The 22,150-nt window shown below is 37.5% G+C and overlaps 1 protein-coding gene across 2 annotated transcripts in view; it reads left to right on the plus strand.

Moving 5' to 3' along the window:
• Nucleotides 1-18,022, plus strand: part of CPSF2 (cleavage and polyadenylation specific factor 2) — a 34,834-nt gene extending 16,812 nt beyond the window's left edge. For both annotated transcript variants that reach the window (XM_025985561.2, XM_072761165.1), the window contains exons 10-16: nucleotides 5,571-5,671; nucleotides 6,646-6,846; nucleotides 9,795-9,947; nucleotides 11,757-11,982; nucleotides 13,468-13,767; nucleotides 14,936-15,070; nucleotides 15,659-18,022. In XM_025985561.2, coding sequence (XP_025841346.1) covers nucleotides 5,571-5,671; nucleotides 6,646-6,846; nucleotides 9,795-9,947; nucleotides 11,757-11,982; nucleotides 13,468-13,767; nucleotides 14,936-15,070; nucleotides 15,659-15,751 — 1,209 coding nt within the window. In that variant the 3' untranslated portion in view covers nucleotides 15,752-18,022. The remainder of the gene's footprint in view (nucleotides 1-5,570; nucleotides 5,672-6,645; nucleotides 6,847-9,794; nucleotides 9,948-11,756; nucleotides 11,983-13,467; nucleotides 13,768-14,935; nucleotides 15,071-15,658) is intronic.
• Nucleotides 18,023-22,150: the final 4,128 nt, after the last annotated feature.

Genomic DNA, 22,150 nt, shown 5'->3' on the forward strand with positions numbered 1-22,150 from the left:
ATTTACTGATCTCATAGTCATTCTCTGTCCTTCTTTGGTGACTTTGACTCTGGTCTCTAGTCAGGACTGCATTCGTGATGACTCTGGCATCCATAGGCGTGATCTGTCTGAGTCCTTGGCCCTCTCAGTTCCCTGATGCCTTATTTCTTAATGATCTTTTCCCCCATTCCACCTTAGCCATCCCTCCCCACAGATCATGCTGTCTAGTCTTGTGGTCATACCTTCACCTTGTTACGGGTTACCTCTGAAGAGCTCTACCTCAAACATCCCACTCTGATCTGATAGCTGACCTGCTCTAATGCTCCCATGCCAATAGTTCTTTGGTTCCATTGGGACTTTCATGTTGTGAACCTTGCCACTTTTACTATCCATCATCGCTCCACCTTCTAGTCAGTGGTCCATCATTATTTTACAAACACTTTTAACTCTGTAACCCTCCTGTTGATTGTACTCACCTGGCAAAGTGTTGACTCTAGTTAAACCATTTGTTTAACCATGCCTAAACCCAAGCAACCATACATCACTAGTGTTAAACACACTACTGTGTGGACAGGTTGCCCTTCACATTTATGACATCACATCTCGGATGGGTACTCAGCACCAACCCAACATTCTGTAAGATACTCCTTTTCCTGCTCTCCAGTTGGGTAGCTTCCTTCCCTTCAAATATCCTACAGCCCTCACCCATAGCACATGAACTTGTTTGAAACCTGGCTGAGAAGTAGAAGTCAGACAAGAATCTCCTCATCTTCTCCCCACTAGATAGCCAAACTTGTTTCTGTATCCACATTTGCTGATTTTATCTCTTGTTAATGGGAGCAAGACAAGCAGCCAAATGATCAATATGCCAAAAGATCATTTTGCTTAATAACCAACCCATTGCATCTATTAATTTTCCAAAGCTAGTATCGTTAACTGTGAAGTCTGTAGCAGTTGATGCTGAATGGGCTGACAACTGCCAGAGTTGGGCATGGCTGTAGTTAACTGTTTTTTACTTTTCCTTCCTGGTAGCCATGTTAAGGAATGTTGTTAGAAGTGAGTGATAAGCATACCTTAGTCTTTAACTCTACTTAAGAAAAGGACAAAATCTCAAATACATTCAATATAAATACAGAATTGTTGAAGAAGGATTCCGAGCAACCATATCAAAATAAAACCTGTCCTTTGGGTTATTTTTAATAGCTTAAAAACACAGGTTTCTTTAAAAATTAAAAGAGCCAAGGAAAAAAAATTTTAAAGAGCTCAGGACCACCTGGGTGGCTCAGTTGGTTAAACGGCCAGCTTTTTATTTCAAAGGTCATAATCTCAGGGTTGTGAGGTGGTGAGATGGAGTCCTGAGTTGGGCTCCTGTGCTCAGCAGTGAGTCTGCTTGAGATTCTCTCTCTCCCTCTGGCCTCCCTGCCCTGCCCAGTGCTGGTGTGTGCTTGCTCACTCACACATGTGCTCTCTCCAAAATAAATAAATAGATCTTTAAGATAAAAATTAAAAGAGCTCTTTGAAATACTTGAAATAGTTTCATCAGGTATGAAATGCTGAATTTGAAAATAATAATTAGTAGAAATTCAATTATGGCTGAAAGGCCATTTGAGGATTTAATAGAAGAATGTTAAAAATGGTTTCAATTTGAAAAAAATAGAAAAGGACATTTGGAGCTATAACTTGAAATTTGAGGTTTTTTACTTTATAAGCAGCACTAACACTCCCCTTGTAGTGATGTTTCCTTGGGAATTATGCCTTCCCTGTCCATTACCTGTCAGTTTTCCCCTCTCCTTGGCCATATGCAAAAGACTACTATTTCCCCTCGTGCTTGTCTCAGATTTATACTCTTCTAAGTCTTCCTCATCTCAGATAATAGCAGCACTTCCCACAGATTTACTCTGGCCAAAAAAGGATGGATTTTTTAAACGTCCATTGCCATGTAATACGGGCTGAAAGTGTGCATGTGTAAGTGTACATCATGTTACCTGTTCACAAATGGAATACTTGTGTCTAGCCTATACCCACACCAGTACCCCACACATCCCCCTCAAGGTTCTCCCCGTCTTCTTTGAGGGAAACCACTATCCTGACTTCTGATGCACAGATGGCCATATTATGAACATTTAAGTGTTTTCAAATAAATGATTTCATTTTAATAACTTTTTAATAATGCATGTGTATATATGTACTGTGATTGAATCCAGTGGTTCTCAAAGTATACTGTGAGAACCCTGGAGGGGGTCCCTGAGACCCCTTCAGGGAGTCCCTAAGGTCAAAACTACTTCTCACGGTAATCTTAAGATGTTATTTACCTTTCCATCATGCCTACATTTCACGTTGCTGAGTAAAAGCAGTGGTGGGAAAGGTGCTGGTGCCTTAGCATAAATCCAGGCAGTGGCACCAGATGATGGTGGCCACCGCATTGTGCATCAGCACACACTCGAAGCTACAAATAGAGTCCATTTCACTTAAGAATGTTCTTGATGAAGCAGTAAAAGTCATTTATTTTTATTAAATCCTTTTATTACAAGGTTTTTAAAAATAACCTGGATGGCAAGATGGGAAGGATTTGTACAGCACTTGTGTTGCATACTAATACACGATGTTTGTCTCGAAGAAAACCAATTGTATAATTAACTGGCCACTTTTTTCTTAAAACACCATTTTTACTTGAAATAATAACATGGTTATTCAGACTTGGGTATTTGGCAGATATTCTGTCAAGGATGAATAAGCTGAGCTTGTCACTCTAGGGAAAAGAGTAGATAGCATTTTGTTGCCTCAATCTGATAAAATTCCAACTTTCAAGTGAAAATCAGAATTTTAGAAAGCTATGCCCATCACCGTGAAATTGACAACTTAAGCTTAGACGGCTTTGCTGATGAGTTTGGTGGTGATATTTGCAAATGTGATTTTTAAAATACTATCAACATTTGTAAGATCTATGTAACTTGGTAAACCATATTTTGCAAATAACCGATGCCTGTACATATAAAATAGTGCACAAATAAAAGGTCCATTCAAAGTGCAAGATAAATCAATAAATTTAATATAACAGTATAAAAAAAGTTGTTGATTTCAGATTCCACATTACAACTGATCTTTAAGAAGCCACCAGTTTTTGAGGGGTTTTTTTTTAATTTATGTATTCATGAGAGACAGAGAAGCAGACTCCGTGCAGGGAGCCCAATATGGGACTCAATCCCAGGACTCTGGGATCACGACCTAAGCCAAAGGCGGACACTATCACTGAGCCACCCAGGAGCCCGGTTTTTAAGGTTTAATATAATATCAAGGAATATTCATGGAAATGCTATTTAAATATTTTTCCCTTTTCCAATTATATATCTGTGTGAGGCTGCATTTTCTTCATATGCTTTAACCAAAACAAATTTTTTTTTAAGATTTTATTTATTCATGAGAGACACAGAGAGAGAGAGAGAGAGAGAGAGAGAGAGGCAGGCAGAGACACAGGCAGAGGGAGAAGCAGGCTCCATGCAGGGAACCTGATGTGGGACTCGGTCCAGGGACCCCAGGATCATGCCCTGAGCCAAAGGCAGACGCTAAACCACTGAGCCACCCAAGGGTACCAACGAAAACAATGTATTGCAGAAGATTGAATTCGGCAGATGTGAAGATCCAGCTGTCTTCTGTTGAGCTAGACATTAAAGATACTTGCAGGGATCCCTGGGTGGCTCAGCGGTTGAGCGACTGCCTTTGGCTCAGGGTGTGATCCTGGAGTTCCAGGATCGAGTCCCGCATCAGGCTCCCTGCATGGAGCCTGCTTTTCCTCTGCCTGCGTCTCTGCCTCTGTCTCACTCTATCTGTCATGAATGAATAAATAAAATCTTTAAAAAAGTAATATAAAAAATTTAAGAACATACTTGCAAAAATGTAAATTAATGCCATGCTTTCTGCTATTTTTTTGCTTTAGAAAGTAACAATTATCTTTGTAAAAATATGATAATGTTAATATGTCATGATTTTATTTTTTGATGAACAGAAGAACACTTTAAAATTTTCTCATTCTTAATTTCTGATAATGGTAGGCATTAATAAATGTAATCTATAGAAAAAGCTCTCTAGGGTTCTCTGTAATTTTTAAGTCTAAGCCTATCCTGAGATCAAAAAGTTTGAGACCTACTGATTTAATCATCTCATATTAATAGATTTTTTTTTTTTTTTAAGATTTTTTTTTATTTATTCATGAGAGACACAGAGAGAGAGGCAGAGATGCAGGCACAGGGAGAAGCAGGCTCCATGCAGGGAGCCTGATGTGGGACTCGATCCCGGGACTCCAGGATCACGCCCTGGGCCAAAGGCAGACACTAAACTGCTGAGCCACCCAGGGATTCCCCCCCCCCTTTTTTTTTATTTTATTTATTTATTCATGAGAGACACACACAGAGAGAGAGATAGAGACACAGGCAGAGGGAGAAGCAGCCCCCATGCAGGGATCGAGTGGGACTCGATCCTGGGTCTCCAGGATCACACCCTGGACTGCAGGTGGCGTTAAACCGCTGTGCCACCGGGGCTGCGCGTTAATAGATTTTAAAGTTGAGTCCATTTTTTTTTTTACCATTACAGACATTACTGCAATGTACTTTTTTTCCTCATGCTTATGATTATTTCTGTAGGATAAATTCCTAGAATTTATAAATTCCTAGAATTTCCTAGAAGTAGAATTTGTAGAATTTGCTGTGTCAAATGACAGGCACATTTTTATGTTTAGAAAAATTGGGAAAATTGGGATGCCTTGGTGGCTCAGCGATTGAGCATCTGCCTTTGGCTCAGGTCTGCTCCCGGGGTCCTGGGATTGAGTCTCACATTGGGGTCCCCGCAGGGAGCCTGCTTCTCTCTCTGCCTCTTTGCCTCTCTCTCTGTGTGTCTCTCATGAATAAATAAATAAAATCTTTTAAAAAAGAAAGTTGGTAAATTGCCTTCTACTGTAGTTGTGCTATTGTTCCCATAGATGTATAGTAATTAGCATTGCCAATCTAATAGATTTTAAAATGGTATTATATTTTAAAAACTTTTGCACTTTTCAGAAATCAGCAAAATGAGACATCTTATTTGTTTTTCTTATTCTGTAAATTGCTTATAAATGGATTTGTCCTTTTTTGATGTGTTATGACCATCTTTTTCTTAACTGATTTCGAAGAGCTTTTAGGAAAAAATAGCTTCTGATAGTCATGTTAGTGCTGCAAATAATTTTCTCCATTTCCTGTAATTTTATGAGATTTTTAAATGTCAAAGAGATTTTTTTTTTTCATTTTGCCATATTTATTCATCTTTTCCTTTGTGGCTTTTGAGTTTTATGTCCTACGTAGGCCTCACCTATTCCAAATTATAAAAATACTTAATCTATATTTTCTTTTCCTGATTGATTATTTTTAACCAGTTTAAATTAAACCCAGTCTAGAAATGTGGCAGCTCAATTTTGGTGCTAATCTAAATAGGATCTGTAATTGCATGTAATGGAAACTTGAATAATTTCAAATTTAAGATGATAAATTCACAGATATGCTGCATCTCACACCCCTGCCTAACCCCTGATACTGATACTTCTTCTGTCTGCTGTTTTTCTCTAGTTGAGGAAACGTGTGAAGCTTGAAGGAAAAGAACTAGAAGAATACTTAGAAAAAGAGAAACTAAAGAAAGAGGCAGCAAAAAAACTTGAGCAGTCAAAAGAGTGAGTTATTTTCAGATAGATTAGGAGTTTATATAATTATAAAATTATATGTAAATAAGAGACTCCTTGACTGGAGGGAGCAAACAGGGTCTGCTGGAGGGGAGGAGGGGATGGGGATGGGGTAACTGGGTAATGGGCATTAAGGAGAGCATGTGATGGAATGAGCACTGGGTATGATATGCAACTGATGAATCACTAAACTGTACCCTGAACCTAATAATACACTATATGTTAACTAACTTGAATTTAAATTTTTAAAAAATTTAAATTTTCTGTTGGCTTCACGATTTTTGTTACATTTTTAACTGGTGCTAGAATGCCAAGTTCTTTCAGTGCTGATTTTTTTTTTTTTAAATCAAATTTATTTTTAAAGAGATTGTTTTTAAATGACTTATTTCATATATATTTCTAATTTCTTGTTCTTGTTCCTCCCTTATGTGGATATATTGCCACATGGTATCATCTTCCCTTCTCTAAAGAAATTTCTTTGATTTTTGTTTCATGGATTACATATCTGCAGGCAATAACCTCCATCAGATTTTTCTGTGTTTTTTTTTTTTTTTCTTCAGTCTGGCAAATATCTTTTTCTTTTTTTCTTTTTTCTCTTTTTCTATTTGTATTTGAATGACATTTTTACTAAGGATACAGATCAGCAATTTACAGACTTCATTGTTTCTGGCAGGGAGTTTCAGACAATGCTGTCATTGTTTCCTTTGTCCCTCTATAGTATGTGTTTTTCTCCGTTGATTATAACATGATGTACCTTAGTGTGTTGTGTTATTTAAAACATTTTTTGAGTATAGTTGACACTTTCAGTGCTAGTGTTAATATGCATTTATTAACTAGCAGTTAATGCTATTTTACAAAATTATCAATTTAATTATTATCATTGAATTAATTCAAAAATAGTGTTGTAAATATTAATTCAAAATATTGGGACTTTATGACCTTTATCTGTTCCACAATCCTTTTAGGGCAGACATAGATTCCAGTGATGAGAGTGATGTTGAGGAAGACATTGACCAGCCATCAGCTCATAAGATGAAGCATGACCTGATGATGAAAGGTGAAGGTAGTCGGAAAGGAAGTTTCTTCAAACAGGCTAAAAAGTCTTACCCTATGTTTCCTGCCCCAGAAGAAAGAATTAAATGGGATGAATATGGAGAAATTATCAAGTATGTGAACAAAACAAGTTTTTCTTTCTTTCAGTTTAGACTGTGTATTTTGTGAATAACACAGTGTATCATTAGAACTCAATAAATTTGGCCTTTTTGATCATGTTGTGTACTTCGATAGTTTCTGAGTACCCCACTTTGAAAAATACAGAGGACTTGTGTAGTTTGAAACAAAAAGAGAAAGTTTGGAGGAATACCTAAAGAATTAGTATTAAAGGCAAACTAGCAGTTTTATTACCTAGGTATATGAAAAGTTTAAAAAGATGAACAAGACTTCCTCCACTTAAAGAGAGGGTAAGGGGGACACCTGGGTGGGTGGATTAGTTGGTTGAGCCTTTGAGTCTTGATTTTTGGCTCGAGTCTTGATCTTAGGGTCCTGGGATTGAGCCCTGGTTTGGGCTCCATGCTCAGTGGGGAATCTGCTTGAAATTCTGTCTCTCTCCCGACCTCCCCACTCACTCAAGCACTATCTTTCTCTCTCTCTTTCTCTCCCCCACTCCCCCTCTCTTAAGTAATTAATTCTAAAAAAAAAAAGAGAGAAAGAGGGCAAGGAACATGCATTGGAGAACAACACAGGATAAAGAGAATTTTTGATGGATGATGATGTGTGAAGTTTGGGAAATGTGTTATATTTCAAGCAGTGTTGGACAAGGGTTTTGGTTACGAGAGGAATATGAGATAGCATGGGTAGAACCATGGAAGACCTAACAGCTCTACATGCACTTTTGGAAAAAACAACTGAAATCACATGTTCTAATCGAAATTTGAAAACACTATTAACCTGTGTGCAGATTGTTCAGGGCCCCCGTGGCTTTCCAGCTGAATGTCAGATGCTGTAGCACAGTGCACGGTGTCTCACGCTGTCTGGTGTCTCCCTAGTTTTCTGTGATGCCGATGTGCGCTCTCTGTTCTAGTGGTACCATCCTTATTGCAGCCTCTTTCTATGCGACTTTTCCACGTCAGGTGCTTGCATATGTTCATCCCTCAGCTTTGTTCTGTCTTCCTGTCCCAGGTCTCTGTGCTGCTGAATTGGGTGTTACAAACCTTTGGAAACCTTTCCTGTTTCTTGCTTACCACCCCAACACAGTCTGGGTCCCTCACTTGTACTTCCTTTTTTCCTTGGTAATGCTTTCTTGAGCATATAGTGGATTTTAGGTCATTCTGGGATTTAATGAGCAAAGTTTCCACTGTCTGTGTAGCCCTCCAAAATAGTAGAGAGGAAAAGTAACAATATAAATAGCGTTGGTGAGTTTATTTACCATTCCACTTAATTAGTGTCCAGTCTGTTCTGCATGTGAACAGTGTTCTTTAGCTTCAATTTCCTTATCTGAAGAGTGGGGATAAGAATGAAATGAGGTTGTGTTTTTAAGACACTTAGCATAGAATTTGACTGGTGACTCATGACTTCTAGGAGATGCACTTTGAGTGCTTGCTGCTATACTGCTGTTCTGTGGATCATAGATGGTGAAGTTGAACTCCGGGCTCTGAGAAACTGCTGTACAGTCTAGGTGTTGGGTAACAGAGGCCTGCATTCCCAGAGACCAGTGGGAGTGGGTTTGGGCATGTGGCATAGATAATTACAGGAGGCGAGAAAGAATATTCTTATTTTTTACTTTTCTTTTTCTTTTTCTTTTTTTTTTTTTTTTTTTTAAGATTTACTTATTTTAGAGAGAGAAAGCCTGGGAGTGGGGAAGGGCAGAGGGAGAGTATCTCAAGCAGATTTTGCGGTGAGTGTGAGAGCCCAATGCTAAGCTTGATCTCACAACCCCGAGATCATAGCCTGAGCTAAAACCAATAGTCAGATGCTCAACCAGCTGACCCACCCAGGCACCCCTGTTCTTTAATTTTAACATACAACTCTCTCTGATAGGGGAAGTAAAGATGGGAACATAGACGCATTCATACTTTGTTGAAATAAAGGCAAAGGCCTTTGAGGGAGCTCATGATTTTGTATCTTAGTCTACTTGGTAATGTGCCAATGGAGAGTCATATGCTTTCTTTGGGCACAGATGGAGTAACCAGGGCCCTTCAGGAAATCAAAAGAGGTCCGAGATTTATAAGACTGGGAGTTGGAAAGAGAAACCACAGAAACTGAGAGAAAGAATGATTCAAACAAATGCAGGGCCAGGTTGTAAAAGTACTTGTGATAGCCATGAAGATCTTTCTTTCTTTTTTTTTTTGTTAATAATAACCTTATTTTTTATTGGTGTTCAATTTGCCAACATACGGAATAACACCCAGTGCTCATCCTGTCAAGTGCACCCCTCAGTGCCCGCCAACCAGTCACCCCCACCCCCCGCCCTACTCCCCTTCCACCACCCCTAGTTCGTTTCCCAGACTTAGGAGTCTCTCATGTTCTGTCTCCCTTTCTGATATTTCCTACCCGTTTCTTCTCCCTTCCCCTCTATTCGCTTTCACTATTATTTATATTCCCCAAATGAATGAGACCATATAATGTTTGCCCTTCTCTGATTGACTTATTTCACTCAGCATAATACCCTCCAGTTCCATTCACGTCGAAGCAAATGGCGGGTATTTGTCGTTTCTAATGGCTGAGGAATATTCCATTGTATACATAGACCACATCTTCTTTATCCATCATCTTTCAGTGGACACCGAGGCTCCTTCCACAGTTTGGCTATTGTGGACATTGCTGCTAGAAACATCGGGGTGCAGGTGTCCCTACCCATGAAGATCTTCCAGTGGTCTGGCTAGGCCTCTTTCCTAGCCCACACAGCACGTTTTACAGAGCATTCCTCAGTGGTCAGGAAAACAGAATATACAGTCATTTGGTAATTGGTGTTATAAAGTTGCATTAGCTTTGGATCAATTGTGTATTTAAATCTTGAGAGATGTGAGGAGTCTAAAATTTGTGCCATCTACTAGTTATATATATTATATAATATTAGTTTGCCGTTAGCACTTCTAATTAGAGACTTATTATTTAGACCAGAAGATTTCTTAGTTCCAGAACTCCAAGCGACTGAAGAAGAAAAAAGCAAATTAGAATCTGGCTTGACAAATGGAGATGAACCCATGGATCAGGACTTATCTGATGTTCCAACCAAGTGTATTTCTACAACAGAGTCTATTGAAATAAAGTAAGTGCTTTTTGTTGCATTTTGAAACTAAATTCTAAGATAAAATTTTAAGAACTTGAATTACATAATTTTTCATTGTTTCAGAAGTGAAATTTCTGAATATCTAGTAAGTTTGTACTTTTAAAATTTAATTTCTTTTTCCGTGCAAAGACTTATAAAGTATGGTGGCATTTTGTTTTCATTAATAGTATTTGAATGCCAGTGTGTTTGAATTGGTGGTGAGGTGGGGTTTAAACTTCAAATTGGGGGATCCCTGGGTGGCTCAGCAGTTTAGCGCCGCCTTCAGCCCAGGGTGTGATCCTGGAAACCCAGGATCAAGTCCCGTATCAGGCTCCCTGCATGGAGCCTGCTTCTTCCTCTGCCTGTATCTCTGCCTCTGCCTCTCTCTCTCTCTCTCTCTCTCTCTCTCTGTGTGTGTCTCTCATGAAAAAATAAAAATAAATAAAATCTTTAAAAAAAAAACAGCTTCAAATTGTACATTTATATGAAGAAACATTCTGGCCTTTTTAGTAAGTCTGGTAGCATGTGAACTTGTGCAGTTCACAAGTTCAATTCTTCTAAGTGTTTCATCAACTATACTCCTTGACTTAAACATCTCTAGTGTCCTTATGTCTTAAAAATGTTACTACAATCAGAAGTAGTTAATAAACCTTTTTTTCATTTGGTGCAATTAATAACGCCAGAAAATCATCATTCTGGAATGGATTTTTTTTTTTAAATCATTAGAAAACAAAGTGGTTTGTCTAGTGATGTCATTTAGCATGTATTTTGGAGTACACCTAATATCTAAATAATGCTTATTATCAGTATCACAAAATTCTCTCTAGAATGGCTGTATCAGTTTATATTTTCCCTAACAAGAGCAGAAGGCTTCTTTCATCCCTGTTTCCTTACCAGTGTTTGGCATTATCTAACTCTTCAGCATTTTCCAGTACAGAGTAACATATCACTAACTGTTTAAATTTGTCTTACTGTGATTATTGATTATCTTCAAATGCTTGTTACTTTTTTTTCTGTGAAGTCCACGTGCATGGCCTTTGTGCATTTTTCTGTAGCAGTTGCTGCTGTTTTGTTATTGATTTGCAGGGGATCATTGTATATTTTGGATATTAGCCCTGGTTGGTTACAGACAATGCAGATATCTTCTCCCATTCTGTTACCTGTTTATAAGAGTTGTCCATGGTCTACTTAAAAAAAAAATCTTTAATTTTGATGTAATGAAATAATAAAATGTTTCCCATTTTAGAATTGTGTATAGAGAAGTCTCTCCCTGTCCATGGTCACAAACATAATTTGTACGTTTTATTCTATTATATTTTAAGTCTTCACATTCTCTCTATGGCTTCAGCTCAACCTGCTGTTATATGTGGCATTAGAACAGGATCCAGTTTTACTTTTCTTTATATAGTGAGCTATTTTTTTCTAATAGCTATTGAGTAATCCATAATCCTTCCCATTCAAATACTTATTAACAATATAATATGCGGGGCATCCCCGGTGGCGCAGCGGTTTAGCGCCGCCTGTAGCGCAGGGCGTGATCCTGGAGACCCTGGATTGAGTCCCACATCGGGCTCTCTGCATGGAGCCTGCTTCTCCCTCTGCCTGTGTCTCTGCCTCTCTCTCTGTGTGTCTCTATGAATAAATAAATAAAATCTTTAAAATATATATATATATATAACATGCGTATTCCTCAAATCCTTATTTTACATATTGTATGCATTTCTTTCCTGATGATAAAAGCCATTAATAACCTAGTTTTGGAGTTAACTTATCAGAAAAGTAACCTTGAATAATCCTGTCTAATTACAGAGCCAGAGTTACTTACATAGACTATGAAGGACGCTCTGATGGAGATTCCATTAAAAAGATCATTAATCAGATGAAACCACGACAGTTAATCATTGTCCATGGACCACCAGAGGCCAGTCAGGATCTCGCAGAGTGCTGTCGTGCATTTGGTGGGAAAGATATTAAAGTGTACATGCCAAAGCTACATGAAACAGTTGATGCCACTAGTGAAACTCATATCTATCAGGTAAGTGTGTTGGCATCTGAAGCCACACAGAAATAAACACTTTTTGTTGCAGATTAGGACAGGTACACATTAGGAATATAGTGGTGAGTGAGACCCATACAGTCCCTTGTCTTCATAGATCTTACGGTCTGTGGGGCTTTAACAAGGAAAGAGCATTTATCACATTGTTAGACCTCCAGTAGAGAAAGTATAGTATGTTGTGGGTGTATAAAAGAGTGAGACCCCCAACCCAGATTTGGAAGTTTAGACAAGATGTCCCAGAGTACGCAGTAACTAAGCTGAATTCTGACATGTTTAGATGGGTCATCAGGGTGGCATAGAGAGTGGGAGAGAGAGAGGAAGGGTATTCCAGGCAGAGGGAACAAGATTTGCAGAAGTATGAAGGGGAGAAGAATAGGGAGTATTCAAGAATTCAAAAGTTTTATAAAAATTCACTGATGTCAAGGGTCTATTCCTAATTGAAAAAAATGGAAGCAGGTATAAAAAATAGGAGTAGCACAGAGGAGAGATTAGTTTTTATCTGATAGTGGGAGATGATAGCAGTTAAAGCAGGAGTGATATCTAGATTTGGTCGGAATTCACCAGGCAGCAAAGTTATTCTGGGCAGAACGAGAGGAAGCAGCATTCCAAGAATATGGATGTGTGAAATTCATGGTGATGGAGGAAGCAGTAACTCAGTACTCCTGAAGAGCACCAACCTTAGAATCATCTGGGGGAGGTTTGGGGGTGACAGGGGGACTCCATGCTCTGGATTTAGTCTCACCAGTTTTGTTAGAGTCGCTGGAGGTGGGACCCTAGCATCAACATATATTTTAAGAAATTGCCATGTTGGGCAGCCCGGGTGGCTCAGCGGTTTAGCGCTGCCTTCAGCCCAGGGTGTGATCCTGGAGTCCCAGGATCGAGTCCCACGTCGTGCTCCCTGCATGGAGCCTGCTTCTCCCTCTGCCTGTGTCTCTGCCTCTCTCTCTCTCTCTCTCTCTCTCTCTCTCTCACTCTCTCATTAATAAATAAATAAAATCTTTAACAAAAAGAAAAAAAGAAATTGCCATGTGATCCCAATGTGCAGTCAAGGGTTAAGAATCTTTTTTCTTTACTTTTTTTTTTTTTTAAGATTTTATTTATTCATGAGAGACACACAGAGAAAGGCAGAGACACAGGCAAAGGGAGAAGCAGGCTCCATGCAGGGAGTCCAATGTGGAACTCAATCCCAGGACCCTGGGATCATGTCCTGAGCCAAAGGTAGACACTCAACTGCTGAACCACCTCGGGGCCCCGGGTTAAGAACCTTTTGGAAAGCAGACCGCAGTCCTAATGATCTCACAGGTCACTAGGTCCTTACCATTCGCAGTGAGGATCAGATGAGTGCAAGATTTTCAAATCTTAATACACATTACCAGAGTCAGGAAATGATAGCTGTTTGTATTTTGTTGTTAATTTATACTTCGTGGACTCCATCTCTCTCCTTCCCCTTTGCATTGTGTCTAGGTGAGATTGAAAGATTCACTCGTCAGCTCCCTTCAGTTTTGTAAGGCAAAAGATGCTGAATTAGCTTGGATAGACGGTGTCTTGGACATGAGAGTTTCCAAAGTGGACACAGGAGTTATTTTAGAAGAAGGAGAACTGAAGGATGATGGAGAAGACTCCGAAATGCAAGTGGACGCTCCTTCGGATTCCAGTGTTATAGCACAACAGAAGGCCATGAAGAGTCTGTTTGGAGATGATGAGAAAGAGACAGGTGAAGAAAGCGAGATCATTCCAACCTTGGAACCATTGCCTCCCCACGAGGTAAAAAAAAAAAAAAAAAAAAAAAGCATGTGACTTAATTTGTCATCCTTTGGATTTTTCTTTTGTTTTTAACTCTTTAAATTATGTGTCCTATGTAGACTAATTTTGGAGTTTTAGAAAAAAGATTATTTACAATATGGCTGTGTGCATGCAGGAGCGTGTGTTTATATCCTGGACTGCAAGGGAATGATAACATTTACAGGAAATGTTTAGCAAATATCATAAGATATATTATTGTTTTATGATTTATTTTTTCAGTATTTAAATTTTGATTGTGAGGATTACATCACATACCTACTTCCAGTTAGGAGATTTATAGTTTTTTAAGACTGAAACTCTTGTACTCCATTTTTGTACGTTGTTAGCCCCGCTGAAATCACTTTCGGTTTTGATACAGGTAAGAATCTTTTATAAAGTATAGGTATAATTTTAATCTAGTATTTACATGTTCTCAGGAGATACTCTTTTAGCAAAGATTTCAGGTAATTAACTTACAACAGTGTTAAAACTGTGTAGTAAGAGTCCTGTGTGCATGTCAGAGGACTCTAGACTTTCCGTGTACTAAGGAGTAGAGAGCCGACCTCTGTCATTGGATTCCTCTCTAGTAATACTCTTGAGATTGGGGGAGGAAAAAGAATCTTTTTTTCTCTCTGCTAAAGCTAGTAAGCTTCACAGCAATTTCCAAGTAGCAGCAATAGGTGGAACCGCTTATTTTTCTGATTCTAAAACCCCTGGCATCCACTGCATTCACTCTAAGGGAGAAGGGAAGGTGAAAGTGGGATCAGGGGAGGACTCCCCTGAGAATTCCCTAAGTGAAGGAGTTGGATCTGGAAAATGAATTTTTTGGTTCAGTTCTGCCTACTAGCATTCTCCTTGACCCCCTCAGGCAAGTGGGTGAGTGAAGAGCATAACATCACCAAATCTCCCTGTTACTGTGAGCTATGACTAATAAAAACTGATGGGAAACTTGGGCTTTGTAATGTTAAATAATGAGGTAAAATTCAGAATAGCAACTCAGAATGTGATTTACAGCCTTGATAGGATCTCTTAGAGGTCTTCAGGGAATGATAGAAAATATCTTAGAGATGTGTTACTGCACTTTATTCAGTACAACTGTATGTGTGGTGTCTTATTTGAAGTTCTTCTTTCCCCTTTATCCTTGTTTAAGGTTCCTGGACATCAGTCAGTTTTTATGAACGAACCAAGACTGTCAGACTTCAAACAAGTTCTTTTACGGGAGGGGATTCAAGCTGAATTTGTAGGAGGTGTGCTTGTTTGTAACAATCAAGTAGCGGTCCGTAGAGTAAGTGTGGTTTTTTTCTTTGTTTTGTTTTGTCTTTAGGATTTTATTTATTTATTCCTGAGAGACACAGAGAGAGAGAGAGAGGCAGAGACACAGGCAGAGGGAGAAGCAGGCTCCATGCAGGGAGCCTGACGTGGGATTCAATCCTGGGTCTCTGGGATCACGCCCTGGGCTGAAGGTGGTGCTAAACCGCTGAGCCACTTGGGCTGCCCGTAAGTGTGTTTTTAATAAGGGGCAAATTGAACAAATATTTCCTTCTGATGTGTTGCCATTTTGACTTCTGTGATTCTTGATCAGTAATTTCACAAACTGGAGACCGTAATTTATATTCATAATGATGACCTTAAAGGCTTATAAAAGTGACTCTTAAAGAAATAATGTATAATTTTATTGTAAATTTTTATTACTTGAATCTTGACATTTACATATCTATGTAAAATTCATGACTTGAATGTAATATCCCTATTTTGTGCTGAGCAACCCATTTCCAGACCAATCATCAAATAGTCGAGTTAATATATTTTGTTTATTATGTCTGCATATTAATAGCAAATATACTAAAGTTTGTTTTTGTTTTTTACTTTCTAGACGGAAACTGGACGCATTGGATTAGAAGGCTGCCTTTGTCAAGATTTTTATAGGATAAGAGACCTTTTATATGAACAGTATGCTATTGTGTAAAGGACATGATGTCAAGAAGTATCTGTTTGACCTTTCTAAGAAAAAAGCGTTCTTATTCTAAGCTTTTGCTTTTTTGTTTTGTAACATACAGAAAGAATTGCCAGAAAAATTTAACATGCATTCGATTTTTTAAAAAATGTAAATAGAGTCCATTTTGCTAATGCTCAAATGAGCATTCTACATTTTAGCTTTCAGAGTGATAGAGATCCTAACAAGTGTGCAGGCCCAAGAATCGAAGGTGATTGGTTTTCTCTACAGACCCCTTGTTCTAGAAGGGCTTTTTACTTGAATAAAACAATGCAACTTAGCAAACCAGCTCATGGCCTTAGAGAAACATGTTTGCATTTTGTGAATTCTTGCAAACAGTTTCTTAAATTTTCTGGAATGAAAAGTGAGAATTATTGAGAAAAGATGTGCTATGTAAAAACAAAAACAAAACAAAACAAAAAAAACCTGAAGATACAGTTTTTTGAGGCCCGTGTGTTTAAAAAAGAAAAAACAAAGAGTATGTGCTCTAACTCTTCTTTTGAATTCTGATATGCAGTTGTCTTCACATGGGGCATATCTCCTTACCCTACCTGTATTTCCCAGTTATTCAATCTAGTGGAAGGTGGTACATATTTCGTTCAGAAATCAATTTTTATTTCTCCTATTATTTTACCAAGATTTTGTTGTTCACGTTGAATTACAACAACTAACATCATTTGAATATATGTAGTGCAAAAGAACTCCTGCTATTTTAGTCTTAAGGATTCTGTATACATGTTAGATACATCTTAGCTATTGCTAGGTTACTTCATTGAGAACTGTTTAGTGCTTTGTTTTTAAGGAAACAAATGTTGAACCTTATATTTTTATAAGGTGATAGTATAATTGAATCAAAAGGTGTAAATGTTTTCATCTCTTAGGCTTGCTCCTTCCTAAGGTTGCAGAAGCAATGGTTGGATTTTATACACCTTACTACAAAAATAATACTGAAGTTGTATAAGATCATCCTTTCTGTGTTCCTGTCTTTCTTGGGGCTAGCGGCCCAAATACAGTATAAACCACTTGTATTTAAGAGTAAAAACTGAATATATGCAATTTTCATTGAACTTAAAAATGAGAATCATGTTGCCCTGTTATAATCTTGGATGCTTGTCTAGTGTGTGGCTTGATCATGGCAGTCCTTGATCTTTATTTCTCAAGTAATTAAGCCCTCTTTTTAATGCTTAGCATTTTTAGAAGGATCATTCCTGTTTAACTTATATGGAACTATACATAGTATAGTACTACCCAGTGATATCAGACTAGAATTAATATTCTCTTTCAAAGCTTATAAAGAATTTGTTGTGGATTATAGTGCTAACACAAAGTTTCAGTCTTCTGATAGCAAAAATCAGATATGCAGAACACCATTACAGAAGGTGACGATAAAGAGTATGTTTTCTTTGTAGAGCTTTGAAAAAATTCAACTTAAAATCTTGTTACTGAAAAGAGTAAGCCTGGAACCCTATTTACATTCCAGGGGAAAGAAAGTCTGCATTTGTTATATGGCTTGAAGCATCTGGTTATACATATTACATTGCGATACTGATATTGAAAAATTATTTCTCACTTAGCCTTTTTATTGTCCTATGAACAGGAATTAAATTTTAAAGTGCTGCTTGAAGATGGCTGTGCTAACTAATGTCATTGCAAGAGCAATACTTTGTCCTGTTTCTTGATGGCAGGATTACTAAAATTTCTAAAATGAAGACATTTCTTTAGCCTTAGTTACTTAAAAATATACATTTAAAAAAAGGCTATAAAATAAATCATGAACTCAGAGGAACTTTCAGATTTTGTTTAGAGGCAAAATAAATACAAGTGGACCATCAGCTGATTATAAATAATTTGGTCAAAAAAATTTATTGTAGTATTTGTTACAATGAATTATAAATGTCAAGTATTGTTGAAAATTATTGTTTTTATGAACCAGTAGGTGGTCTGAAATAGAAGTGAGGAAATCAATTTTCTAAGAGGGCCTTTTTAAAAAAAATTTGAAATTCATATACCATAAAATTCACTCTTTTAAAGTATATAATTCATTGGCTTTTAGTATATTTAAAGTAGTGCAACCATTACCACTCTCATTCCAGAATATTTTCATTCCCCCCAAAAAGACACTCTGCCAATTAGCAGTTATTTTCCATTCGCTTCACTCCAGTCCCAAGCAACCATCAATCTATTTTTTCTGTCTATATGGATTTGCCTATTCTGAATATTTCATAAAAATGGAATCATACAATATGTGGCCTTTTGTGTCTGACTTCTTTCACTTAGTATGATATTTTCAAGATCCATTGATACTGTAGCATGTGTCAGCATTCTTTATGTGGTTGAATAATATTCCAGTGTGTGTATATACCACATTTTGTTTATCCACTCATCAGTTGATTGATAGACATTTGGGTTTTTTCAATTTTTGTCTAGTATAAACGATGCTGCCATGAACATTCCTATACAAGTTTTTTGTGTGAATGTAAGTTTTCAGTTTTGGGGGAACATATTCCTAAGAGGAGAATTGCTGGATAATACAATAACTCTTTTGAGAAACTGTCAGTTTTCCAAACCTTATTTCCAAAGTGCCAATGCTATATTCCATTCCCACTAGCAGGATGTGAGGATTCCAATTTCTGCACATCCTTGGCAACACTTGTTACCTACCCTATTTTTTATTTTAATCATCCTAGTGTGTGTCAAGAGGTATTTCATGGTTTTGATTTGCCTTTTCTTAATGACTAATGATGTTGAGCATCTTTTCTGTACTTATTGGCCATTGTTATTCTTTAGAGAAATGTCTGTTCAGATTCTCTGCCTGTTTTTTAGTTGAATTATTTATCTTTTTTTGTTGTTGAATTAATAACATTTTCTTAATACAGTTTGGATACTTAAATCCTTATCAGATAAGTGACTTGCAGACATTTTCTCCCATTCTGATTTTCACTGTCTTGATTGTGTCCCTTGAGCCACACACAAAAATTTTTTTTTAAGATTTTATTCATTTATTAATTTTTTTAAAGATCTTATTCATTTAGACAGACAGAGAGAGAGAGGCAGAGACACAGGCAGAGGGAGCAGCAGGCTCCACGCAGGGAGCCCGACCTAGGACTTGATCCCAGGTCTCCAGGATCAGGCCCTGAGCTGAAGGTGGCGCTAAACCACTGAGCCACCCAGGCTGCCCACAAAAATTTCTAATTTTGGTAAATTGTGATTATGGTTTTTTCTTTTGGTTCCATGTGCTATTGGTGTTATATCTTAGAAACCATTGCTTTATCCAAGGTCACAAAGATTTATACTGTTTTTTTCCTATGAGTTTTATAATTTAAACTCTTACATTGAAGTCTTATAGTCATTTTGAGTTAATTTTTTACATATGGTGTGAGGTAGGGGTCCAATTTCATTCTTTTGCATGTGGCTACCTAGTTGTCCCAGCATCATTTGTTGAAAAGACCATTTCCTCATTAAATTATCACCTTTGTTGAAAATCAGTTGCTCATAAATGTATGAGTTTGTTCTTGGTCTCTCAGTTCTCATTGATTTATGTGATATATCCTTATGCCAATACCACAGTGTCTGGATAACTGTTAAAATTGTGTTCTAAAATCAGCAAAGGTGAGTCCTCCCAACTTTATTCTTTCAAGATTGTTTTGTTTTTTCTGGTTCTCCTGCATGTCAGTGTGATTTTTAGAATCAGCTTATCAATGTCTGCAGAAAACCCATAGGGGAAAGAAAAAGTAGCTAAAATCTACAGCATGAAATCTTAACAACGTTATGGCTGAGGAATACTGGAATTCATCTAGTTCAGCTCGCTTATTTTAATATTGGGTGAATGGACCTCAGGTAAGGAAGGGATTTGCTTGAGAGCCTCATAGGCCAGAGTGGGAGTGGGACCCAGCCTCATGAAATCCTTTCATTTGGTACCACATGAATGGATCTAGAATCCTTGTAGAATCCATTCAGCACTAAAATAAGTGTTGGACTAGATAAATTTCACAGCCCCTACCATAACATCAGGAGATGTTAGACTGTGAATTTGGACTCTTTTTTGTATTCTGCACTGCTTTGTTTCAGTGGACTAGTGGTTAGCAATTCAGTGATTGGGAGTTTGATTGTGTGGTTGGTGGTTCCTTGTCACCCCGCTCCCCTCTTATATTCATCCATTTAATGAACATAGAAGTGAAGATTTGATGGGAACTACAGAAGGAACATTCAGATCTGCTCACCTGAGCAGGGATCAAGGAGGATTATTTTTCTTCTCCTTTTGCCTGTCTCTTAACTGTGAACCACCTCAGTTGCATTTATGAGAAAATACCAAAAATTACCAAAAGTAAATCAACCCAGGACTTTACCCAACCAGGAGGTTAGGGTATCTTTGTTCTGTCCTTTCCCTCTTCCCCTGTCCTCTCCCAGTGTGCACACAACTCGCTTGCTCTCTTTTTTTCTGAGTGTTTTCATTTATTACTCAGACCTCTTTCATTTTAGTTCTTGAAGTCAAAATACAATTTCAAGGAGCAAAATAGAAGTTTGGAGACTTAAATTTCTCTGCACTGTAGTTGAAGAGAACCAAAAGTATATGTGCTTTTTTTGTGTGAAGTTATTAATGGGTTCCATATGTCCTGCTCAAATTTTTGATACAGAGTGATACCGTCAAGTGGAGAATGTATGAAGGTTTCATAAAGGCTTACCCATTCATTTTCTGAGATATTGTCAATTGTAATGTTCAATATCCAACTTATCATATTTCCTTTTTTTCCTCTGACAATTTTTTTTTTTTTAAGGCACTGCTAAATTGAACATTCACAACTAGTGAGGTCCTTCAAACATCTCTCTGTGGGAAGCTGTTTTTATTCCAAGGGTGCTGCCACTGTCCTGGTTTTTAATAATTTGGGAGCTCTCATTTCTCTTTAGATTCATTTACCAAGCTTATGAGGAATGTAAATGATTTTAGAAACAACTTGTGGTCTTGATCCAACATGACTTTATTACTTGACTCTAAATGATGGGGGAATAAAGAAAAAGATTTAAAGTAACCTCTTTCTTTTTTTAAAGATTATTTATTTATTCATGAGAGACACACACAGATAGAGGCAGAGGGAGAAGCAGACTCCATGCAGGGAGCCTGATGTGGGATTGGATCCCGGGTCTCCAGGATCACGCCCTGGACTGAAGGCGGCGCTAAACTGCTGAGCCACCTGGGCTGCCCAAAGAGCTCTCTTCTAATAGATATTTGCTACTGTAGGAGATTCTTTTTATATTAAATGGTTATTTAATCCCAAACTATAATTAAAAGTAGAATATACCAGAAATTGTAAAGATACTGTAATTTCCAACCTTATGTTGGTTCAGGTTAAATTTCATATTTAAATATCAGAGGACATAAGTCTAATGAGATTGTGTATAAATCCTTTATCAGTTATGAGAAAAAATTAAATGTACAGGACTCAAAATCTCAAGGTTTTTCAATATCATGTATGTGGGGTTTTTTTCAAGGAGATAAACTATTGCAGAAGAAAGAAGCAGGTTTAATGAAGATTCAGAATATACATTTTTAACTATTAAGTAGGATTTTATACCTAGATTATTGTCCATTAAGAAAAGCTTCTAACACATTTATTTCAACTATTCTTTTGAATAGTTTTACCTGAGATAATGAAAGCATTAAGTAGAGATTTCTCCAGTAGTAGAAAAAAATGGTGTAATAAATTTCTAATAGCTGAAAGACCACGTGTATCTATTTTATTCTTTAAGTTATTTAAAAAAGATTTTTTTAAAGATTTTATTTATTTATTCATGATAGTCACAGAGAGAGAGAGAGAGGCAGAGACATAGGCAGAGGGAGAAGCAGGCTCCATATAGGGACCCCGATGTGGGATTCGATCCCAGGTTTCCAGGATCGTGCCCTGGGCCAAAGGCAGGCGCTAAACCGCTGCACCACCCAGGGATCCCCCTTTAAGTTATTTTAAAATAATTTTAAATGGATGGGAAATTTACAAGAATAATTTTTAAAACCCCATATATCCCTCTCCTGTTTTTTGTCCTGTTTACCTTATTCCCTCTATACATACATATTAATTTTTTAATTGTCTGATACTAAGTTGCAGGGATGATGTCCCATCAGTCCCCGACAGTACTTCCATCAAAATCAGGAAGACAATATTGATACTATTCTACCATTTAATCCACAAACCCCATTCAAATGCTACCAGTTACTCTAAAAATGTCCTTAAAATAATCCTTTCCTCTTTGCTCCAAGGTCCTGTCCGCGGTGCAATACGCATTCTGTTAGGTTTTCCCTCCTGTTTTCCTCAATCTGGAGCTCTCCCTTGGTTTTTCCTTTTTTAATAAAGAATTTTTAAAGACCTTGATATTTCTGAA

Source organism: Vulpes vulpes, chromosome 6 (genome assembly GCF_048418805.1).
Source record: "Vulpes vulpes isolate BD-2025 chromosome 6, VulVul3, whole genome shotgun sequence".
Lineage (NCBI taxonomy): Eukaryota > Metazoa > Chordata > Mammalia > Carnivora > Canidae > Vulpes > Vulpes vulpes.